Source organism: Lonchura striata, chromosome 23, assembly GCF_046129695.1.
Source record: "Lonchura striata isolate bLonStr1 chromosome 23, bLonStr1.mat, whole genome shotgun sequence".
NCBI lineage: Eukaryota > Metazoa > Chordata > Aves > Passeriformes > Estrildidae > Lonchura > Lonchura striata.
Window position 1 is genome coordinate 11,044,678 of NC_134625.1, and position 23,912 is coordinate 11,068,589.

Below are 23,912 nucleotides of genomic sequence, written 5' to 3' on the forward strand. Positions count from 1 at the left end.
GATGTTCCAACCTCTTCCTTTTGTACAGGTATATCCTTTGTATGTTGTATTTAGTGCCAGGATTTGGCATAGGAAGAATGGAACTCTTCCCCAGTTCTCTGCCATGAGCCTCCTCAAAGGCAAACAAACTTGTTGCACTGCTGGTCATACAGCAGGGTGCAGGTGGGGTACATGGCGCTGAGAGAGGTGGTACGGGACTCCCTGCCACAAGGGTTTCCTGCTGGGACAGGCCCTGTCTGCAAAGGCTGTGCCATTCTTCAGGCTGGAAAGTGATCTGAGCTTGCTCAAAAGGGAGAGCTAGTGTTTCAGGGAGATTTTCTGCAAGGTGAATGTCTAGCCCTGTCTTGCAGTGTGCAACAGGCATCTCCCTGCTGCTTTAATCTGACAGAGTGTAGTAAGGGCGTGCTGGCGGGATGTGGTCATGGCTCTGCTCCCCAGAGCATGCGGAGGCCCTGGTGAGGGCAGAGGTGCCAGGGAAGCCGGTCCGGGAGCGCAGCGTGCCCCGGAGCTGGCCGCGCTCAGCCCGGCGGGCTGCGGATGCCCTGGCTGACGGTGACACCTAGTGGCTTCTTCCAAGGCTCCACCTCGGGCCCAGAGCTGGGGCGCCCAGAAAGTCTGATGCTTCTGGACAGCTGGCATGAAGCTGGACTGGCCGCAGACAACAGAGCTGCAGTGCTCAGGAACCCTCGTGTGTGTGCCTTGGAGACAGGGGACAGGGAAGGCTGCCAGTGTGTGATGGCCCTGCTGATGATGGCTGGTCTGTCACAGAGCCCTGCAAAGAGACTTTCTTGTGAAAAGAAGAGCAGAAACGGATGTGTTAAAGCTTGGAAGCTCCTTGGGAAGTTCTGGCATTGCTAGGTTCCAATCCTGAACACTGCTAGCATTGTAGACTTCTTTTGTTATTGCCAAAGGATCATAAAGTGGTTTCTGAATCCTAGATGCAGGTGAAAGGAGTCCTGAGTCCTCATAGGCTCAGCTACATCAGCTGTTTACCTGACATGTGTGACCTTAGGCAAGACTTGTCTCCCTTGCAATTCTTTTGGAAAAGGTGAGGGTTTAAGGTCTCAGCTTTGAGCCCTTCTGCTCAAGAGAGCTGGTATAGCTGAGGCAGTGTGAAGCACAGCCTAGATAGTAGCTAGGCTTTTTAGCATTACTTGCCCAGTCCCAGTAACCCCAGTGCACAAACACAGTGGAAATGGCCTGAGGAGGTCTCTTCATCCCATGTAGCAAATGTCCAGGGAGGTCTGTGTTGTGGCCTTGCATTGCAGCCTGTGGTATTATCTACCAGAAGGGTTTTCTCAGGGAAACCGCTCCATTCATGTACAGATGAGCTTGTCTTTGTGCATCCCAGCACTGCCAAAGGCTGCGTGGGGGTGTCCAGCTGTCACAGCAGCCCATGTTCCTGGCTAGATTTCATATACTGCAGGATGATCCCGCCTCAGAGGAAATTGAAGCTCCCTGAGCAGCAGCAGTACCTTTGGAAGAGATTTCTGGCTTTGCTTCCTGACCTGCTGGATTCTGTTACTCGACTGCAGTCTGCCAAGCTGCAGCACACAGGTGGTTGTAGTGCCCTTCATGTGGGGCACCTGCAGCTTCCTGCAGGTCTCTCACTGACCTGTCCCTAGCATGATGCACTAGCCATTGTATGAAGCAATTCCTTGTTATCATCCCGAGGGAGCCACATGCAGGGTGTCTGTAGGGAATACACCAGTTGAACTGGGAAGCTAGAAGGATCTGCAAATTTAGTGTTAGACCTGGAAACTCCCTCAGCACAGGATAGGAAACCAGGCTCTGGCTGGTGCTGCAGTAAGGAGGAGAAGAGTGGGAGAAACTGTTGAACTAGGAGGACAAGTAAGGGCTAGAAGAGGTCTTCTAACCCTGATTGGGCTGAAGCTGTTACAGGAGGGAGGTTGTAGGGTGCTGGTCAGAAAGCAAATGGCATTCCCGATTCACCTTGCTGTCCTGAGCCTCAGCTTCCATCCATGTTGCATGGGATGTGTAACCCTAGATGGAGGGGAACATGAATCTGAGGGTTTTTTCTACTTAAAAGACCTTTGAAACTTGTGGACAAGTAGCCCCACAGAAATTCATCTTTCTCAAGACAGCTCCAAATGACAGGAGATCAGCAGGGCCTGCCGAAACGACTCCAAGAACTGCTAGGATTCAAAAGAACACTAGATTCTCTCTGCAGGTCTTTTAGAACCCTCCCAATACACCTGTCAAGGGTATCACCTTCTCTGCCATTTAAAAGGGCATGAGAAGGATCCAAGAAATAAACATGGGTGAAACGGGGCTTCTCCAGTTTATCAGCCTGATGAAATAAGGGCAAGATAATTTCATGACACATTCAAAACAGATGACCCTTGGCAGCAGAGTTGCCCAGTAGAACTCCCTGTCTTCAAGCGTCTCTGAGTCTATCTGGCTGAAGCAAAGCTTAAATGAGAATGCCTTTAGCAGCAGCAGCCTGGGTTAAAGCTGTTGTTGCTGGTGATGAACACTCTCAGGCAAGTGTTCCCATACTAGGGTCAGGGGGATGGCCTGTAGTCATGGGTTGCTGTACAGTGGATTGTTCGAACCCATCCCCGACTCTTGGCTGGAGCTGGCTGGCTGACAGCAGTGCTGTTTCACTACTGTTTTTGGGGGGCTTGTTTCTTGCTGGAACAGACTCAAAACCTGTTGGATGGTCTTGTGAAAATGTTTTGAAACAATGATTTTTGCATGGGAAAGCTCAAGTTTCTGATTCTGGTCTTCTCTCAAATTATAAATGATTCAAGGGTCTCACACCTCAGAAACCTCACTTCTGGAGATTCGTCATAGTCTTTCCCTTCATGAAATACACTGACTTTATTGACATAGTATGGTTTTTTTTGGAAGTGTTCAACCCCTTCTGCTGTTAACCCTGGGAGGACTGGTAATCTAGCATCTAGGTCTTGGGTCATGTGCTGGGGAATCTCATCCAGATTTGAAGTGCATGTTATCTCAGGAAGGAGCAGCGGATTTCTGGAGTCTCTCCTGTTGCCTAATGTCTCTCTTCAAGAAGCCCTTCAGCTTGCTTAGGACCTCTCATTTCCAAAGCCAAGGTGTTCAGCATGAGTTTGTGGTGATGTCCCCAGGATTTAGATTGGGTTGTCCAAGATTGCATCTTGTAGCGAGTGATTGGGTGGTTATCAGCATAGGTTATGCGCTTAGAGGGTGTTTGCAATGGTAACCTGGTCTTGTGACTTCCTGGACAGGCTGGCAGAGAAGGGTTCGATGACTTTCTGTGTGTTGCATCACCATGTCACAACCCATTTTGTACGTTGTGTGTCTTGTATGTTGGGTTTTGTGAGCTGTGGAACACACAGCTCAGGAGACCTGGGTTCTGGTATCCACTGTGTATGCGCTACTTGGCAGTCATCTGGGTTTCACAAGAGCTTTTCCAGCATCGGCTGGAAGGGAGGTGTGGTGAAGCACCTTTCTTTTTGAATCACTGTGGCTCTGTTGTCCTGGCTTCCTCTCTTGTGCCTTCTTCCAAGAGGGATAGCACAGCAGCAGTGCCAGCCAGCTCCCAGATGTAGAAGCTGCAAGGCTGGTGGCAGGTGTGGGCTCCTCATCTTTGCAGCTGTGTTGGGAATCCATGTTATCGTGCTTTGGAGAGAGCTGGAGCATGATTCACCAGAAGGTCTTCCGGGAATGCAGCAGGGGTTTCAGGTTTCTTCAACTATCAGCTAGCAATTCCCAGATTGCAAATATGCCAGCCTGGTCCCTCCTGCCCAGAGCTTACTCCTCTCCCTCTGCTGCTGTTCAGACTGTACTGGACGAGACTTCCCCAAAGCAGTTTTTGTTATTTTGTTTCAAGATTTCTTGTCTGCTGAGGTCCCAGCCTTTGATTTAAAGCTGTGGCTTTTCAGGTGCAAACACTCTCTGCATTTGGATGTAGCCTTTTGTTCAACAGATACTTGCTGTGCCGTGAAAGCCTCCCTCCCTGCATGAGGTTGGCTGGGTTGCCCACCTGTGTAATGATGGTGGAATCAAGGCATCCAAAACCTAAGTGTTTTGCTTGGGGTTGATGGTAGCCAGGGGCAGAAACCAGGAATCTCTTGTCTCCTTGGTTTTAACCAGCAGGAATTAAGTTTGCTATTGTCTTTAAAACTACCAGGCTGGAGTGGGTGTGTTGCTAAATTGCCGAGAAAGACAGATTTCTGTACAGTCTTCTTTCTGTCATGTTCTTTCCAAGATGTTTTGAATTGTTTGTCTCCTGGTGTCACTGTATCTACTTTCTAGTTAATTATCTTCCATGGCCCAGATGCATGGCATGCTTGCTGAAATCTAGTTTGAATCTCAGGGTATGTGGAAGGAGCCTACAGAAGTCGAGATGCCTATTGTCATGCTGCGGACAGACAAATGAGAGGCTGAGGCAGATCCCTGCTGTCCATCTGCAACAGAATCCAGCTGTTGCTACTTCTGAAAGCAGAGCAGAATCTTCAGGCAGCTGCTTCTGGCATTTGTCCCATTAGGAATTGTGAGGCAAGTGTTATCCCTCTGAGTGGGCATTAGAAGAGGAAGGCTTTCCGAAGTTTAGCCAGGTCTCTCTGTCAGCCTAGGGTAGCTTTCCATCCTGCCTCAGGCAAGGTTTTGAATGACCTCCCTGGAGCAGCAGCCTAGTCCAAAATAGAGAAAGAAGGTAGGTGCCCCCCAAATGTTACATTCTGGAGGAACCTCACAGCTGATGAGGCTCATCCATGCTGCTGGCAGTGCCTGAAGGTTTTGTCATGGGATCGAGGTGTGTGTTCCATGCAGTCTCATCTGAGAACCAGAGGACAGCAGGTGTATCTCTAGACTCTGCAGGCGTGGGCTTTTCAGGGCCCCAGACTTCTCCCTGAAGTATTCACCATGTTGGGCTGTACTAGGGTTGTGCTGCGGTACTGCTGAGCATTCAGATTTTCAGTGAAGCATTTTGGGATCTGTTACAGACATAATATCATGACCGTGCAGATGTGCCACAAGCAGACCTAGGTCTCCCAAGCTGCCATTGAAATGGAAGCACGTCCTCAGCGGGTGTAGCCACACAATGGCATCAGTGGGTTTGTGACCCTCAGGACTGCGGTGCAGAGTGTTGCAGGGATTGTGAGTGCAGCAGAGCAGAGGTGGGGGCGGGCCTCTGGGCCACCAGCAGCAGGAGCTGCTGCAGGGCTTGCTTTCTGGAATGCTGTCTGGCAGCAACCTCTTCCAGTGGGGCTGAAGGCTCCCTGTGGCTGGCCAGCCAGCAACTGCAGGCAGCATGTGTGTTTAATGCTGCAGCTTGTGCCATATGGACCTTCTCCTCCTCCCTGCTTGCCCTCTCTTGTGTCTCCTTCCCTGCTCAGCTCCCCTCCCCCTGCAAGTGGTTTGACAGAGCAATTGGGTAGGCACTGGGACAGCAGCTCTGACATAAATCTCTCCTGGTGTGGAATGAAGGGTATAAATATCCAGAGAGTGATGTGATCTTTCCAGCTGCTATTAATAGGTCTCTGGAGAACAAGAGCGAGCAAGCGAGACTGGCTGACACTTAAAGGGCTAGCAACTCCCTTATGTGCTGTGAAAATTAATCAGCGCCGTAGCTCACTATCTTCCTCCAGGCTACAGCAGCACCCTCACTGAGGTGTGTGGGACGGAGGTGGAGGAGGAGGGAGCAGCTAACAGCTCCTAGCTGGGAAGCAATGATAGGTCAAGTTGTGCATAACTAAGGAAGAGTGCTTGGACGAGCTGTGCCACAGCACTGTTTGCATAGCATGCCAGCAGCCCCTGGCTCAGCTTGCAGGGAGCCAGAGAAAACCCCTTTGCAGAGAAGACCCTGTCTGTGAGCAGGACTTGCTCATGGTGCACGATAAGCTGCAGCCTGCACCTTGTGGCAGTCACAATCTTTTGGGGATTATGGGTCTGCCAAATGTGCTTCACTCTGCTTTCTTTGCAAGGGTGCAGTGATTTGCCCTTGGAGAGCAAGCATTTGGCTTTTGCTAGTGGTGTCTCCAGGCTCACCTGCAGCAAGCCAGGAGCAGCATGTGTAGCACTGCTGAGCTCTTGCGGTACTGTTTAGACACCTGGGGTTTGGTCTGGAGCTGGTGCTTCCTGTCCCTGGCTGGCAGAGGAAATCTTGCACAGCATCTGGCCTGCATGGCCCAAATGGGAGGAGCAGACCACATCAACCCCCTTCCTGGAGTGCTGGGAAGTTTCTCAGCCTGTGCACAGGGAAGCTTCTCGGGTGCATTGTGAGGGTGTCATGCAAAGCATATAGCAGATGTCAGCAAACAGAGTAATCCCTCAGCTTCCAGGAACATGTGGTTTACTCTCCTTCCCTCCTGCTTCCCCAAGAAGTAAAAACGACTGCGACATGATTAGGGTTAGAGTGTAGTTACGAGGGTTGTGTGTTGGACCAAGGGTTTGTGGTGGGCTTCCAGAATACACAGTGTGATACAGAGCTGCATCGCAGTCATCGTTAATGCCTGTGCCAAGGGGAATATTCTCAGTGTGGGCATGAGACTCTGCCAAGGCAACTAGATCCTGCAAGGAGGCCTGTTGCAGCATTGCTTAGCTGCATGCATGTCCCTCAGCCCACAAACCTCTGTGTTCTGCCCTAACCTCCTCTTCTCTGCCAGACTTTGCCTCAGGCTGTGGGGCTATTCAGGTAGCTGAGCTGGGTTTTGAGCAGGAGAGCATCATCCTGTTATCCCAGCAGGCCTGTGGCACCTTGCATCATCCTGCTGGGCTGGAAGCTCCCGATAAAGTGGACACCCCCTCACCCAGAGCCTTAGAGCAGGAGCTGGAACTGTCCCTCAGGCAGGAGCTGGAACTGTTCCTGGGAGAGGCAGAGCTTGTCTGATGAGTGCCTGCACTTCCCGGCTCTGTTCTTGCCTTGCAACCCACTGCCTCCTTCTCAGTTGCTTCTACCTTTGTCCCCTGCTCTGTCCCAGTTTTCTCTTTATAGGCTCGTGTCAAAACTGTCTGCTTAGTTGTCTAGTTGTCTTCTGTGTGTTTTGCAGCACAGAGGAAACTTATTTATCAGCAAAAGGGATCTCTGAAAACAGTAGAGCACTTGATTTCTCTCTAGGGTCACAAAGATGTCTAAGCTCTGGGAACACTTGCAAAATAGTTCTGAGCATCCTTCTACTCACCAAAGTCTAGGCTGGCATGGAGCACCCATGTCTCATCTTGGCCTTGGAAATGAGGGCTCTCATGTCCGTGGCTGTTCCTTGAAGTACTGGCAAGTCTGCCATGCCTGGGTGAGAGCTTGCAGCTTGTCACGACGCGAGTGAGTAACTGCAGAGCAGGATTTTTTGCTCAAAGGGGCCAGGGCTAATTCCCAGCATGAGCAGCTCTGGGTTGTGCCTTGCCATGGACTTTGTCTGGCCCTGTGACCAAGTAACAGCCCTAGAGCACTGGTCCTGTGCTGTGCTCCCAGCAGCTGCACCCGTGTGAGGGGCACCGTGCTGACTTGCTGCTCTTTTCTCTTGTAGGTTTCTGATTGAAGGGCCTGCGAGCTCCCTCCACTGGCACTGTGGGAAGCTTTAGCCAAGCCAATGCACCCTGACAACAAACTGCCTAGCCATGGCAAGGCAGGCAGCAGCAGTGCCCTGGCCCAGCACCACAATGTGAGCCAAGCACCCACCTGTAACTTGGGCTCAAAGGGTGTGGGGGCCGGCAGCCATGGCAGCAAGGCCACTCAGATTTCCCCTGGCAACTCTGGACTGAAAAACAGCCAGAACACTGTCCCAAACTTCAGCTCCTTGAAGGGCAAGGTGAAGCGGGAGCGAAGCATCTCGGTGGATTCTGGAGAACAGCGAGAAGCCAGCACCCCATCACAGGACACAGAATCAAAAGGTAATGCTCTCCTAGGCCTTGCCTCAGCATGTCCTCTCAGTTGCTACAAACATCCTGGCAGGACTTGGGATGGGAGCATCGTTGGTTTCTGTGCTGCGTCTTCTGTTCAGGCTTGTCCTGGCTGCCTGTTTGACTTTGCATCACTGCTTGTCACTGCTGCAGTTTTTGGACCAGAGTGGCTGAATTCTCATTTGCTTTGTATTTCATTCCCTAAACCATTTGTTACACCCAGAACCTGGCACTGGTTTTCACAGACTGCTGAGGCCATCCGAGCAACAGCATGATTCACTGAAACTACACTGAATGCCCCTGCATGTGCAATGTGTAAACTTTTAACTTGAGACTGAATTGTTTTCTATCCTATCGTTGGTAGAGAGCTACTTTGTGGTGTTGCAGCTGCCCAACGACTCAGTCATGGTTAGCAAGGAGGTGCTGCAAGGGTCACTGTCTGAACAGTTCTGTGGTTTCATCAGCAATGGATAACTCTTGTGTTACATCATGTGGATTCTGGAAAAGGGCTGAGTCAGTGCTTCTAAACCCTGTGCCTACCCTGTCCTCAGCGGTCTTCCCTGTAACCTCTTGCATTCCATCAAGCTCTGTGCTCAGTATGGGATACCTGAGCATCTCAGAGTCTGTTGCAGGGGGAGAAATTCCAGTGGTGTCCTTGGTTCCAACCAAGACTTACACCCGGTCTGCAGGCACAGAGCTGTAATTCTGGCTTGTGCCCCTAAGGATTTGTTTGCACAGCCAAAGCCATATTGCCTGACGGGCTTAGGCCAGAGCTGTGCCATGGAACAACAGGTAGAATGTACCTGAATGAACTTCCTGCCACCAGGAGGGCTTTCTCCCTATAGTGTGACAGGGGTACACTACTGATCATAAGCATTTGCAGTTTATCCCAGAGCTGTCTTGTAGCCACACTTCCACAGGAAAATTATTAAAATGGCCTGATCAGAAATGCCTGAATCCCCAATGTTCCTAATACACTGACAGATCATGTGAATATGGTCATGAAGTAAAAAACATGATGTAAAAAAAGTAAGGCCAGACAATGTTTCATTAGTTAAAGCACACGACTGGAAGTTATTCATCCTGTGTCTGATTGCTCTCCCTAAGTCCCTTGCCTTTAGGCAAGCCACTTCCTCTCTGAGCTGCATCAGTCCCATCTGAGAGGGTGGACCCGTGGAGGGAGCGTACAAGTTTATAGAGAGCATGAAGGCCCCTGCCTGCTTGATGCTGACAAAGGGCAGAGTCTCTTGTTCCTACAAAGGATGTGAATGCACTCTCCCATCCTATATTCCAGTTTTATCTGCTGAATTAAAAACCCTTTAAATTTACAGTTACTGTCCAAAGCTCTCTAATTTGGAACTGCAGGTAGACACATCCTATGTGCATAGATTCCTTTCAGGTGTTAAGAAATACCACCTGAAACTCATTCTGAACCTTTGGCTTTCACAGGGAAGTCTCACTACATCTGGCTACTAAGACGAGCCCAGACTGAGCAGATGCTTCAGGTTCTTAACCAGTGCTGGGCAGATGCTAGCATAAGGCTGACTGCTCAGTGCATCCTGGTTGGGTTGGCACTGCCAGCATGCAGCACCCAGCTGGGTAGGACCCCAGCCTTTCAGCCCCTTACGTGCCTCTGATGGCCCTGTCCCTTTGCAGGTGAGGTGGCTCCTCGTAGTAAGCGACGGTGTGTGCTGGAAAGGAAGCAGCCTTACAGCGGCGATGAATGGTGCTCTGGGCCAGATAGCGAGGAAGACGACAAACCCATCAGCAGTGCACACAGTGAGTGACTGCCTCCTTACCACTCTGAAGCTTGAAGAAAGCCAGGTCCTTCCTGCAGCTGGGGAGGGCTGATGACACTGGCACCTCTAGCTTTGTCTGTGTGTGCTCACTTAGCTCGAGGTTGTGGGGGCCCATTGCAGTTGGTGTTAATTGTGCTGTGAGAATGTTTGCCATGCAGTGAGGCCTTGGACCTATTTTGTGGAGATGCTACAGACATGCTGGAGGGAAAGATGTTGATGTTGAATGTCCCTGCTGTATGTTGCTCTGGCCACACTACCCTGGTCATAATGGCAGCCAGAGTGCAATGTGCAGTGCTCTTGTTGCAGCAGCTGAGTCTCTGTCAGACCACTCACCTTTCTCTCTGCAGCTCTGTTGTAAGGACAGCTGAGTGTAAAGAGGCTCTTGGGGTCTTGACTGTGGTTCAGGCAGAGCTGAGCTATCTCAGCTGTGCTCTTTTTGGGACAATGAACTGTAGGTCTCCTCTGTTTGCTAAAAGCATCAGCATTCTTTGACATATTGTATCTACAATTCACTTTGCTTTCAAACTGTAACAGAGGGAATATCTGAGAGATGGGGCAAGGTCCTGTGGGGCCCGAGGAGATGCCCATGTTCTCCGCTGGAGAACATAAAGGTGTGGAAAAGCAAGAAGAGGATGGCCTATGTGCCTGCCAGCGCATTGTTGCCATTGTCTCCGGAACATCCGCTTGCACTTCTCAGCAGAGTCCACAGCCTGTGCAGCCTGTGTGGGAAGAGATAGCGCCACTTCCCTTGTCAGCCTGCTCCCAGATCTGCCTGGTGGGAATGGGTTACGGTGGGACTGCCCAGGGCAGGGGCTGGCAACGAGACTGCGCCCGTGTCCCTGCACCGGTTCCTGTGTAAATGCTGCATTGGTGGCAGGGTCAGGCTGCAGGAGCTGCCGCCATGGGGAGAGGCAGCTGGAGGGGAGCAGGGAGCCAGCCGGGTTAAGATAGAGGAAGGCGAGGCCTGCCTCTGGTAATTGCAGCCCTTAGTAATGTTAATTATGGCTCCCGCTTAATAGCGGCTGACGACCGGGCGGGCCGGTGCTGCCCCCTGCTGGCGGCGCTCGGGACGGCGGCAGCGCCCGCCCGGCGCGGCGGCTCTCGACTCCTCTCGACCACTCTCGACCACTCTCGACCACTCTCGACTCCTCTCGACCACTCTCGACCACTCTCGACTCCTCTCGACTCCTCTCGACCACTCTCGACCACTCTCGACCACTCTCGACTCCTCTCGACCACTCTCGACTCATCTCGACCACTCTCGACTCCTCTCGACCACTCTCGACCACTCTCGACTCCTCTCGACCACTCTCGACTCCTCTCGACCACTCTCGACCACTCTCGACCACTCTCGACCACTCTCGACTCCTCTCGACCACTCTCGACCACTCTCGACCACTCTCGACCACTCTCGACCACTCTCGACTCCTCTCGACTCCTCTCGACTCCTCTCGACCACTCTCGACTCCTCTCGACTCCTCTCGACCACTCTCGACTCCTCTCGACCACTCTCGACCACTCTCGACTCCTCTCGACCACTCTCGACTCCTCTCGACCACTCTCGACTCCTCTCGACTCCTCTCGACCACTCTCGACCACTCTCGACCACTCTCGACTCCTCTCGACCACTCTCGACTCCTCTCGACCACTCTCGACCACTCTCGACTCCTCTCGACCACTCTCGACTCCTCTCGACCACTCTCGACTCCTCTCGACCACTCTCGACCCCTCTCGACCCCTCTCGACCCCTCTCGACCCCTCTCGACCCCTCTCGACTCCTCTCGACTCCTCTCGACCACTCTCGACCCCTCTCGACCCCTCTCCTCTGTTCTCACCTCTCCTCTCTGCCCCCGCAGGCTGTAATGTAGCAGATCCTGCGATGTCCACGGCCCCACAGCTTGGCCCAGGGTCCAACCCGCTGCCTACCCTGAGCGAGAGCAGTGCTTCCGGCGTGCCCCATGGTGCTGCCCCTGGCTTGCGGTCGGAGGCTGCAGGAGGCGGAGGCGGTGGAACAGGGAAGCAGCCTTCACAGTTTGTTTACGTCTTTACAACGCACCTTGCTAACACGTAAGCGGTAAACCAAATACCTCCCCCACTGGTATTGCCTGGCCTTGCCACGCCTGGCCGTCCTTGTCACACCTGCCTGCTGCATGCAGCACATGAGTACAAGAGAACTGGAGAGACCTGTGTCTCTCTGGCTGCACAGAGTGGGCAACCCCTGGGGTTTGTGAGGTATGCTGGCAGTCACTGCAGGTGGACAAACTTGGCCTTAAATGCCCACTTCCTCTCAATGAGGCCTGGCTCTGCACTCTGTTTCACCCACTGTAGAGCCCATGTAGTTGACACCCAACAAAATGATTCTTCCAAAGCAGTGTGGGCTGCTGGTCTGATTCAAAGGTGTCTAAGGGGTGGGTGTCACAGGGAGCGTAATGTAACACATGGTGTTCTCCACACAATTCTTCTCTTCTGTCCTGCATTGTCTCAGCTATAGTGTTAGAAGTTAGTTTAGTCTATTTAGCCTAGTCTCTTTAGCCTAGGCTAAAACTAGTTTTAGAGCTCTGTCTACCACAGGTTCATTGTGGGAGATTCCAAAGCATTTTGGTGACAGCTACCTTAGGGCAGCAGTCACAAAGCAAAGCCTGCCATGGGACATGTGAAGAGGGAAATTGAACGGCAAGTGATCATCTGTTGGAGATCCTCACTGGGGGCTGTGCAGGACATATGTGAGGACTCTGAGAACATTCCCCTTTCTTGGTTACCTCCAGGCATTTCTTTCTTCCTGCAGAACTGAAGAATGGAGGTGGCAGCTGGGGCCTTGGATGGGTAGGATGGGGCGCAGTGCCTGTTCTCAAGTGATTTGTGCTTTCTCCCCAGAGCTGCAGAAGCTGTCCTGCAGGGCCGAGCTGACTCCATTTTGGCCTACCATCAACAGAATGTCCCACGGGCAAAGCTAGACCAGGTATACCACCTGTGAAGCAATCGCTCCTGTTGGCACATGCTGACAACTATTACCCTTCCAGTCCAGATGTGGTCATTCTCCTCCATCCCCTGGCTCAGTTGTGAAAGAAGGGGTTCCAGAATGCCCTTTCAATGGGGTGGGAAGCTGCTTTGCTGCAAAATCTCTTTGGCACAAGTCCTTGCTGTTGTCAGCTGTGAAAAGTTTGGGATGGGGCATGGCATGTTCCCCCTCAGCCATGTGTGCAGAGTACCTGCCTGTGCATTCCTAGATCATGTAGTAGTACCTACATTTTTTCCCTGCAAGGAATGAAGGTGAACTGCCATGAGGCTTCATTTTGAGACAGAGAGGTCTCCTGCAGGATGTATGGAAGAATACCTTCCTAGGATCTTTCCCTGCTCAAGTTTCTTCCCCTTTTCTTTGCCAGGCACCACCTGCTCCTAAAGTGCTGGGCGTTGCTGAGCCACTTCCAATTAACCCTCCTGCTGCCAATACTCCACAGTCCCAGACACTGGCCCCTCAAGCGAGTCAACCACAGCCACAGCCTCCCCCACCACAGCCTCCAGCTCCACCACCTCAGGCCATAAGTCAAACACCTTTGCCTGCGCCAGGCAGTCTGCCCCAGGAAGGAACAAGTGAAGATGGCCGGAGAGATCTGACTCCCAACTCTTTGGGGAACAATAGCAGCAACAACCAGCCTGGAAGTAACCATCCAAATACGCCCACTGCATCTGCCAGCACCATGCAGTCTGGGCAAGTGGACTCTTCTGCCACACCCAGCTCCGGCCTCCTTGGAGAGGGCCCAGGGATGCCGGGGAATGGGCAGGCAGGCCTGGGCCCCAGGAACACCATGAACTCAGAAGGGCTCTCAAAGGAGCAGCTGGAGCACCGAGAGCGCTCTCTGCAGACCCTGAGAGACATTGAGCGTCTGCTGCTGCGCAGTGGGGAGGCCGAGCCCTTCCTGAAGTCCAGTCAAAATGTGGGTGAGGGGGGGACTGCCCCTCAGGCACAGGCTGCCCCTGCCCAGCCTCCCGCGCCCCCTGCCAGCATGAAGAAGTACGAAGAGCCTCTGCAGTCCATGATCTCCCAGACCCAGAGCCTTGGTGGGCCTGGCCTGGAACATGAGGTGCCCCACCACCCTGGCGCTGACATGGGACAGCAGATGAACATGATGGTGCAGCGGCTGAACCAGGACAGCCTGACACCAGAGCAAGTGGCTTGGAGGAAGTTGCAGGAAGAGTACTACGAGGAAAAGCGACGGAAAGAGGAGCAGATCAGCATCCATGGCCGGCCCATGCAGGAGATCATGATCCCTCAGTCAATGGGGAGCATGATGATGCGTGGGCCTCCACCACCCTACCACAGCAAGCCTGGAGAGCAGTGGCCACCAGGGATGGGCAGCCAGCTAAGGGGACCCATAGATGTGCAGGACCCTCTGCAGCTGCGGGGAGGGCCACCCTTCCCTGGCCCACGGTTCCCTGGGAATCAAATGCAGAGAGTCTCTGGCTTTGGAGGCATGCAGAATATGCCCTTGGATGCTCTTGGGCCCATGAATGCCATGCAGAGGCCAGTCAGGCCTGGCATGGGATGGAGCGACGATATGTCTCCTATGGGAGGCCCTGGGAACTTTCCACAAGGCACCTTGCCCTACCCACCAGGGCAAGGAGACCCAGAAAGGTTTATGAATCCCCGTGCCAGAGAGGAGATCCTGCGGCATCAGCTCATGGAGAAACGCCCAGTGGCAATGCAGAGGCCCATGGGGATATCCAGCAACTCCATGAGCCAGGGCATGGAAATGGAGAGGATGATGCAGGCTCACAGGCAGATGGATCCATCCATATTTGCTGGGCAGATAACGGGTGAGACCCTGAGCAGTGCCCCAATGGGAATGGATTTTGCAGGCACTCGGGGGATGCTGAGCCCCCCTATGAGTCAGTCAGGTCTTCGGGACATGGACACACCCATGGGCCCTGGCAACCTCAACATGAACATGAACGTCAATATGAACATGAACATGAACCTCAATGTCCAGATGACCCCACAGCAGCAGATGATGATGTCCCAGAAGATGAGAGGCCCTGAAATGATGACCCACCAGGGCATGAACCCTGAGGAGCTGGCCAGGGTTAGGGCTCAGAATGGCAATGGCAGTGCAATACTAACGGGACCCCAGAAAATGATGATTCCCTCACAGTTCCCCAGCCAAGGACAGCAAGGCTTCTCGACGGGGCAAGGGTCTTATCCCAACCTGCCCCAGGAGATGGGCAGTGGCTCAGACATGTTCAGCCCTGAGCAGGGCACCATGCCTGTTGGGAGCATCAGTGGCACCACCAGACTCAGCCACATTCCTCTGCCTCCAGCCTCCAATCCCACTCCCACACCAGGGGGAAACCTGGCCAACATGCACCCAGCACCTTCCCGAGGGCTGGGCCGCCGGCCCTCTGACCTCACCATCAACATCAACCAGATGAATTCTCCCAGTATGGGTCACCTCAAGTCTCCCACCCTTAGCCAGGTGCATTCACCACTGGTCACCTCCCCATCTGCTAGTCTCAAGTCCCCACAGACACCCTCGCAGATGATCAGTATGCCCGCCTCAAACCAGTCTGGACCCCTCAAGTCCCCCCAGGTGATGAGTTCCTCTCTCAACGTCCGGTCTCCAACTGGCTCACCAAGCCGCCTGAAGTCCCCTTCTATGGCTGTTTCTTCCCCTGGTTGGGTGCCATCTCCCAAAGCCACCATGCCCAGCCCAGGAGTCAACCAGAGCAAGCAGACTCTCAATATGAACTCATCTGCTTCCATCGGAGCACTGGAGCAGGGTATGCTGCATGTCTTGTATGCGAGTGCATATCTGTTCTTAGTTTTGATGAGTGTGTGGACAGGGTTTCTTTCCAGCCCACAAGCTCTCTCTGGAGCAGGAAGACACGTGTTCCTGTGCCTGGTCCCGCATCTCACAGAATAAGTGTGTTTTCTTTTCCAGGAGTCCAAACAGGGCCTTTTCAGGTAGATCTGTGATACATGCAGCAAACACTGTGTCTGTGCTGGGCAGTCAGGGGCAGGTTTAAGGGGAAGTCTATCACTGCTCTGGAGCAGGGTCTCTGAATGAGCCTTCTCAGAGTCCAGAGAGTGCTGCAATATGCCAGCTCTGTGCTTTGCAGCCTCCTCTGGTCACCGCTGTCAGAAGGAGAGGACAGGGTTGCTCTCTGGTGGGAGCAAGCCATTGCATGTGAACAACACTAAGTCGATCTCTCTCTTGCTTGCAGGTTCTCTCCCTTCTGGGCCTCGGAGCAGCTCTTCCGCACCAGCCAGTAACACCTCTAGCACCATGAATCCGAACATGCCTTTTACTTCCTCTCCAGATCCATCCCCTTCCCAGAACCCCCTCTCACTGATGATGTCCCAGATGTCCAAGTATGCCATGCCCAGCTCCACACCACTTTATCACAATGCCATCAAAACCATCGCCACCTCTGATGATGAGCTGCTGCCAGACAGGCCTATGCTCCCACCTGGAAGTATGTCAGGTATCTACTTCTGGAGGTGGGCTTGCGAGGGGTCAGACTGTCTTGTGGCTGCCAGTGGACCTGAGGCAGCAGGTGGAGAAAGTATTAGGAACTCAGATCTCCCCATGACTGCCATGTCACATAGCTTAAATTTCCCCTTGTTTGTAACAGTCTGTGCCCTTTCCTGCCCTCTGCCCAGGCTGTCCATCAGCTTTTGGCTTGGGTGGAAGGACATGAGCTGGTCTGGCTTGAGGAGTCCTTCTTCCACAGGACCTGGAAATTTTTTACCTTTACCCATGGAGATGTATTGGGCCCAAGTTCTCATGGCTCCTGGAGTTTTCTCAGATCCAGGACTTGCAGGCAGAGGTCTGCTGCTTAGAGCCCTTGTGTTCCTGTGCAGTGGGACAGGGATGCCCTGAATAGGGCTTGGGAGTGGGGTATTTTGAGTGGAGCCCAGGTGTCTGCACAGGCAAGGCTGTATTGTAGCACAGTTGTGATTTCAGTAGGCCAGATACGCTCCACTAACTGGTGGCACTGGTGAGGACATCTAGGCAAATGAGTGTTTTTGGTCACGTGGTGACCAGCCCAAAGGGGAACTCCAGCATGCTGTACCACTTGATTTAGGGGTCTAAAACTGTCTGATAAATATTTTTGCCAGTTTTGAAAATAAAAAATCAACTTTTTGACTCTTTCACCACTGAGCAGTCACTTAGATTGACCGCAGGCATGCAAATGCATTGGCTGCCTCCGCAGGCACTGATGGCTGCTCTGCTTTTCTGATGGGCACAGACTTTCCTGCCCAGATAGCACCTGTGCCAGGCTGCTGACTCTTCTGTTTTTTTCCTCCTCAGCACCCGAGGTTATGTGGTCACTGGAGCTTGCTGGGTGGCAAAGCCCGTGGCAGGCAGGGGTGAAGGGTCACTCCTTCCTGCCTTTCAGGCAGCTGAGAGCCATGATGAGACCATGGTGTAAAGCACACACAGAGCCAGTCAGGACTCTGAAATTAGGGGAACGTAAGAAATTACAAATCTAGCATGGGACTGGATGAAGCTGGAAGAGCCCTCTGGTGCTTGTGGGCTTGGCGAGCTGGAGTTGGAGACACTTCTCCTGATGTTGGTGCTTTATAAGCCCATCTTGGAGCAGCTTTCTGAGCATTGTGCTCCATGCTCAGGGCATTCTGAGTAGGGTTGCTTGGCAGGTTCTCAGGATGTGGATTTTACAGCCCTGAAAGGTCTGTAGGAAGGGTTAACTAGTCTCTCTTTTTCCTGTCCTTAGGCGTGACTGGGAATCAGCCAAATCAACTGCACTTGAACTCTGTGGGGCCTGGATCCTCTCAGAGTCCCATGGGAATGAGCCTGCCTGGTCAGCAGCCCCTTTCCCACGAACCAACCCCCACTTCCATGATGTCCTCCCCAAACCCTCTGGGCTCCAACATTCCTATGCATCCGAGTGGGCCAGGGACAGGCGTGCCTCCCCAGAACCCCATGATGCTGCCCCCGGGTCCCCAAGACTCATTGAACCAGCAGTGTGGCCCGGTGCCCAACAGTTCACAGATGATTCCTTCCAACCAGCTCGTGTTCCCCCGCATGCAGCAGCCCCACAATGCCATGCCATCTCCTGCCGGAGGCATGCCCATGGCCCCCAGTGCAGGGGGTGGCCCTGGGATGCAGCAGCATTACCCGCCAGGGATGCCCTTGCCACCTGAGGACCTTCCCTCCCAGCAGCCTGGTCAGATGCCCCCTCAGCAACACATGATGGGCAAGAACATCCCTCCTCGGATTGGTGACCCCTACCCGCCCGTGCTTCCTGGGGTGGCGTCGGTGCTGAACGACCCCGAGCTCAGTGAGGTCATCCGCCCCACGCCCACGGGGATCCCGGAGTTTGACCTGTCCAGGATCATCCCGTCAGAGAAGCCAAGCAGCACCTTGCAGTATTTCCCCAAGAGCGACAGCCAGGCACCCAAATCTCAGCCTTCCAACCTCCACCTCATGAACCTGCAGAACATGATGGCTGAGCAGCCCCCCGTGCGGCCAGGTATGAATGCTCCCAGCCTCCCCGGGCAGCAGGGCGTGCAGAGGGGACTCAGCATGCCCATGTGCCACCCTGGACAAGTGCCCATGCTGGGCAGGACAGGCATACCGCCCCAGCAAGGCATGATGGGCAATAGCATGCACCAGGGCATGATGTCTCCTCAGCAGAGCCTGATGGCCCAGCAGAATTTCATGCTGATGCAGGCCAAGCAGAGAAGCATGTCTGTGTCGGGGGAGATGTATGCCCAGACAGGACATATGATGTCACCTCAGGGCTCTATCATGGGGCCCCCGCCTCAGCAGAACCTCATGGTCACGCACCAGATGAGGCAGAGGAGCGTCTCCCTGGACAGCCAGATGAGTTATATTCCTGGGCCTGGGAACATGGCAAACTTGCCTTTTTAACCCTGACTGGCGCTCAGGGCTGGGGTGGGGATGGGGCTGCCCCTACAAACATTTTTAAACCTTTCTCTGGGGGCGGGTTGGGGGCCAGTGCCAGTGGAGGACACCACGTGGGATGTTTTTCATATCGGATTTGCTTCTACACAGCAAACCAGATGTGCAGTAAACTTGATGTGAATTGGGTTTCTTTTTCCTTTCTTTCTTTGGGGAAGGGGAGGGTAAACAGGCTGGGAGTGGGGCTGTTACTTTGAACCCTTCATGGTGACCAGGGACATCCAGACCTTGTGGCAGTTTGTAAAGTTTTCACTTATGGTTTTCCTCCGTCAAGTGTTTTTCTTACCCCTTTTTGCTTTCTCTTTTTTTTTTGTCCTTCCTTTTTAAGCAACCAAAATGTGCAAGAGGGTTTTTGGAACTAGCTGTAAATAGGTCGCTGGGAAAGACAAAATTTGTGCTGGTTTTTAATTGTCCTGTATTTCTGTGTTTTAATAGAAGCCTCAAAACATGTTTTAAAAAAAAAAGAAAAAAACATGCTAAAGGCAACAGTGTACAAGGATTGAAATCTCTCCGTGGGGGAGGCAGGAGGATCCCCAGGGTGCACAGGGTGTTGAGAGATCCCATTGTAGAGTGACTCTGTCAGACCTCTGTTGTTCACCAGTCTGAATGGTTTTGCATGTGTGTGGAGAGGGGGTGGTGCAGTGTCATGCAGATCTCAGGTCCCGTGGATACATGGATACTATGCCGAGTACACAAACATAACCACTGACCTAGGGCCCGTGGGTGGGGGCAGGGCGAGGCAACCAAGCTGTAGCCCCAGTGAAATGCTGCTGGAGCAGTGCTCATCTGGTAGGGCAGAGGCCACAGTTTCACAGGATGCAGCTTTTGCTGCTCTCGGGAGAAGCTGCTGTGTCTAGGATGGGAAGGATGCCAGCCCTTCAGCTGGAGAAGCATCAAGAATGTGGGCTTCGCAGATAATAACGTGCTGGACCTGAAGGTCTTGACCAGCTCTACTCCCTTCTCTTCCCTTCGTGCTGTGTCTCCTGTAGGCAAGGTGATGTGGTGGGTAGGGACAGGTGGGCTTTGAGGTGAGTGAGGTGATGCATTCCAGTGCTTCCAGGGGAGGCTAGCTGGGAGCCCTGATCTTCTGCAGCCTTCCTACACAAGTCTATTACCCATCCATTACCCTTCACCACTGCGTCCTTCTCCCCTGCCATCGAATGCTTTCCCAGATTTTCTTTGTGCTTGTCAGTCCTTCATCTGTAGAGTTTTGCAGGCAGTCTTCACTCCATGATAACCTGAGCTACTGCCAGCAGACCTGCCCTGTGGCACAGGAGAGGTCCAGCTCTTGAAGAGGACCTGTCCTTGAGTGCAATACTCTACCTCAGCGTTCAGTGTCAGCAGCATGGGCACCCTGTGCTTCAGACAGAAGAGGCCAAAGTTGAGTTGCAATCTCTCCGTCCTAGGCTGGCAAAAGCATGCCATTTGGACAACTTTGGCTTTTCTGGATGCACTCTACCCTCTCCATTCTGTACTCCATAAGGTCTTCCTGCATGCAGCCCTGATGATCTTTCCCATGGTTTTTCACAGAGGGGAATGTGTCATGATGCATGCACGTTTCTGCACACACCACAGTATCTCTGGACCCCTGTGGGGATTTGCAATTCCAGCATCCAGTGGTGAACCTGGGGCACACAATTGCTGGAGGAACACTGCTTGGAGGATTATCTCTGCAGAGCCAGGCTTAACACACTACCTCTCTTAAAACAGAGCTCACCTTTCCCAACTTGCTGTTGCTGGGAGGAGACAGCTTTGGAAAGGGAGATTGCCAAGTAGTGAGTGAACAGCAACAGTTTTTATGAGGTTGCAAGCTGTTTGGAAAGGCTGGTGGGTCCTGAAATGTCATCCCAGCAGTTGTCTTGATCCAGTCTGTGAGAAGATGGAATTATAAAGTCCAGTTAGGAATACATTGAAGCATTGGGGCATTTTGTAGTGCTGGGTGAGAAGCATGGGTTTGGATCTGAGGAAGGATCTTGCTCTAGTCTCCTGCTTTGTAAAGGTTTGTTGTATACAATGTGAGCAAGTAGCATTTTTTGAAGTGGTTAAACATAAACAATCAAGAATTTCCCCTTCCTGCCAAGGCAGTTGGAGCAGAAGAATAATCTTCAGCTCAGGCTTTGGACCTGACATGTTAGCTGGTTGGATTCTCGATCCTTTCAGTGTGTGTTTCATGCGGGAGGATATGGCTCAAACAGATGTAGCTCTTTCTAAGCTTGACTTGCCTGAAAGGCTGTAACTTCTTTTGGCTGCTCTTCCGGGTGTTGGCTGCTGGTAGCTCCTCATAAACATCCAAATACCAATTACCCAAAATTTGCTTATCATCCACCAGCAAGTGTTGGCTAATTTGAAGCCATAACATTTTCTATATGGAAGTTTTTTTGTTTGCCTGTAGATAGCTGCTGTTTTAGCCTGGTTGAGATCTCCATGTGTTTGTAGTTTCCCTGTTGTCCCTTTTGCCCAGCCTGACACAGAAGTTGCCTGGGGCTTGCAGTCCTCACTGTGTCAGCAGTGCATTGTCCCTGTATCAGCAGGAGCCTGCAGGCTTGTGGCACATGCTGTGCAGTGCTCAGAAGACTAGTGCTGAGTGCTTACAGACAGTGCGATGCTATTTCTGCCTGGCAACAGGAGGAAGACCTGTCCTCCAGTGACAAATAAGAAGCTAAGCCTTTTGACTCAGCAACCCAGGATGCAGAAGGGAAATCCTGATGTTAGGTCAGAGCTGAGGACTCTGGAACAGCAGTTGGTGCTCATCTGCAAAATCTCACTGCCCTGGAGCCAGCCCTACCCCTACCACTGTGATGGCTGAACAATTGAGAGAAGAAATGCTGCCTAACACCCCTATGCCCTGGGCGCTGCTCCCAACCATGTCTGTGAACAGCAATGTGGCAGGAGTTCCTTTGGAGGCTCAGTGACAGCCAGTCCTTGTTAGACCTGGGCAAGGTTTACCATCAGCTGGTTGCCCGCTGCTGTGACCTGTGTCTAGTCTTGTGTCTTGTAGTTTATTGCTCGGCTCCTCACCTTGAGTTCTGTGTACTGACTCCACCTAATCACAGTAGAAGGTTTGCCCATCTTTTAGCCATGACTTTGCCATGTTTTTCCAGCTCCAAAAAAGCGAATGCTGGAAAACTGCATCTTCCAATACGTTGGATAATCACACACCTGGAATTAACTTTCACACTGAGGTAAGGTTAACTGACCTGTTCTCTGTCATCCCATGGAGAAACTTCCCCAGTCATTTTGTACCATTATATAAATATATATATATAAATATAAATATATAAATACAATATGTGAAGACATCTTATTGGTTTTTATTTGAAACAATTTTTAGGCTTGTTTTGGGTATCTGTGCTGCCTGTAATGTATTGACCTGTTTTATAGGTGCCTTTTTATTAAAAAGACAAATTACAAGACCTGACCCTGTGCCTGTATTTTTCCGCATGATTTTCCACAGGACTGCAGCAGAGACAGAGAGTGCGAGATGTGCTGGAAGGACTGCGTGGGCATTGGGGCAGCCCCTTCTCTGTAGCACTCCCAGGCACATATTCATTCATGCGTTCACTTACTTGCACTCACCCATGCATGCTCCACTGCCTGCCATGGCCCTGTGATCACTGTGTATGCATAGCAGGATGCTCTGCTGGAACCCCAGCTCTGTCTCCTGGGAGACTTGGCTGGCCTGCAGGAAATGCAGAGCAGGGTGCTGTTGTGAGGGTCTTTGTGTTCCCATCTTTGGAGTTGCCTTCATCAGAGACCAGGGCTTCCTCTGATTTGTCTGCTGGAGCCTTGTTTGCAGAGCACAGTCCGGGGCTGGAGGTGCAGAGGGTGTGCTGTGGATGGCGGTGACATCACCTTCCCACGCATAATCTCCCTACTTTCTGCAGGAGCCACCTTGAAGCTCCCCTTGGCTCAGTCCCCCTTCCCGGTGGCCTGGGTGGGCAGAGTGCACCTGCCTCACTTGGCAGCCATGGCATAGGGGCTGAGCAGAACTCCACTGGGGAGGATGAAGGTTTGCCTGAGGGCTGCAGGGGTGGCTTTGACAGTGTGGGTACTTAGCAGGGAAGCCTACTCTGAGGCAAGGTGCTGTGACAGCCATGCAAACCTTGATGAGATAGCAAGGATTTTGCTAAGTGGAAAGCAGAGCTTCTTCTGCAGTGAAGGAAAGTTCCTCTTACTTTCTTCTTGTCACCATTCAGCAGGCTGGCTGCAGGTAGCTGTGGGAAGAACAATCGCAACTCTTTGGGGAAGGTCTGCCAGCTCTGAGCCAAGCCATTCCCAGGCTGTCTGGGCCAAATGTAGGTGTAAGGGCAGTTAGGTTAGCAGCTGCTATAAAACTGGGGCAGGAGGAATTAGTGGAAGAGGCTCCATAAAGCAGAGAGGTCATACAGGTCTGGACTGACTCTGAACACAGCAGAGCCTTCTGTGGCACTGGTGAAGGGGAATCTGAGCAAGGTGCTCCTCTAAGCCCTTTGAGCAGAGCTTGTCAGAAAGGTGCCATCTGCCCACTTAGTGCTCTCTGATGCATCTTCCTTGAATAAAGTGACACAGTTACAGACAAATGCTTACAATCACTATATATTAGAACATGTTGTTTTATTCATCCATTTATTACAGCTTACCTCAAAACTTCCTAAAGGTTAGTACATACCAATACTAAAAGCTATAGTAACAATACATGTGTAGTCTGTTCACTCTCATTTGAGTGCAGATTTTCTTTTTACTTTGTGACCACTGTAGGAATTTTATACTTTTACTATTATTTTTTTCAATAACAGTTTCATGAGAAACACAGTTGTCACCATAACCTGCTAGGGAGGTGTTTACAATGCATCTGCAATGGGTTTTCTCACTGGTACAACCGTGAAGAATACAAGTGCAGGCTTAAGAGACTTGCCCTTCTCTGCTGCATGTATGCGCCTGAACAACTACAGTGACCATTACTTGAAAGTTTCATCTTTGAAGATACAGTGCTGCAGGAAATGGTGGACTGCCTTATACTAGGTGAGTTTTTCTCCTCAAGTCACAATGTGAGATCAAGCTATCGAGATCTCTGCTGAGGTAATGTGCTCCCTTCCATAATGGCTGGTCTTTTTAGCAGGGCCCTTGAGTACTGTGAAGTTCACCTGGGACTGAGCTGTCTGCTAGTGGGATGAACTTCAGAAGTGAGGTTAGCACAAAATTCCTGCTACCCCAAGAGAACTAACATTGTTTTGACATTGCTTAAAATGCGAGGTGAAGGGTAGAGGAGATTTTTAAAGTGTGCTTGTGAGGAGGGTTGTGCTCATGTGACATTGGTATGTATGGCTCTCCTACAGTTCAGGCC

At 52.0% G+C, this 23,912-nt stretch overlaps 1 protein-coding gene across 2 annotated transcripts in view; it reads left to right on the forward strand.

Moving 5' to 3' along the window:
• Positions 1-22,002, forward strand: part of BCL9L (BCL9 like) — a 48,169-nt gene extending 26,167 nt beyond the window's left edge. The window contains exons 2-8 of one of the 2 annotated variants that reach the window (XM_021530071.2): positions 7,473-7,836; positions 9,502-9,624; positions 11,501-11,711; positions 12,519-12,603; positions 13,028-15,419; positions 15,864-16,124; positions 17,379-22,002. In XM_021530071.2, the coding sequence (XP_021385746.1) occupies positions 7,536-7,836; positions 9,502-9,624; positions 11,501-11,711; positions 12,519-12,603; positions 13,028-15,419; positions 15,864-16,124; positions 17,379-18,538 (4,533 nt within the window). In that variant the 5' untranslated portion in view covers positions 7,473-7,535 and the 3' untranslated portion in view covers positions 18,539-22,002. The remainder of the gene's footprint in view (positions 1-7,472; positions 7,837-9,501; positions 9,625-11,500; positions 11,712-12,518; positions 12,604-13,027; positions 15,420-15,863; positions 16,125-17,378) is intronic. The other variant, XM_021530072.2, reaches the window with a different exon arrangement.
• The last annotated feature ends 1,910 nt before the right edge of the window (positions 22,003-23,912 follow it).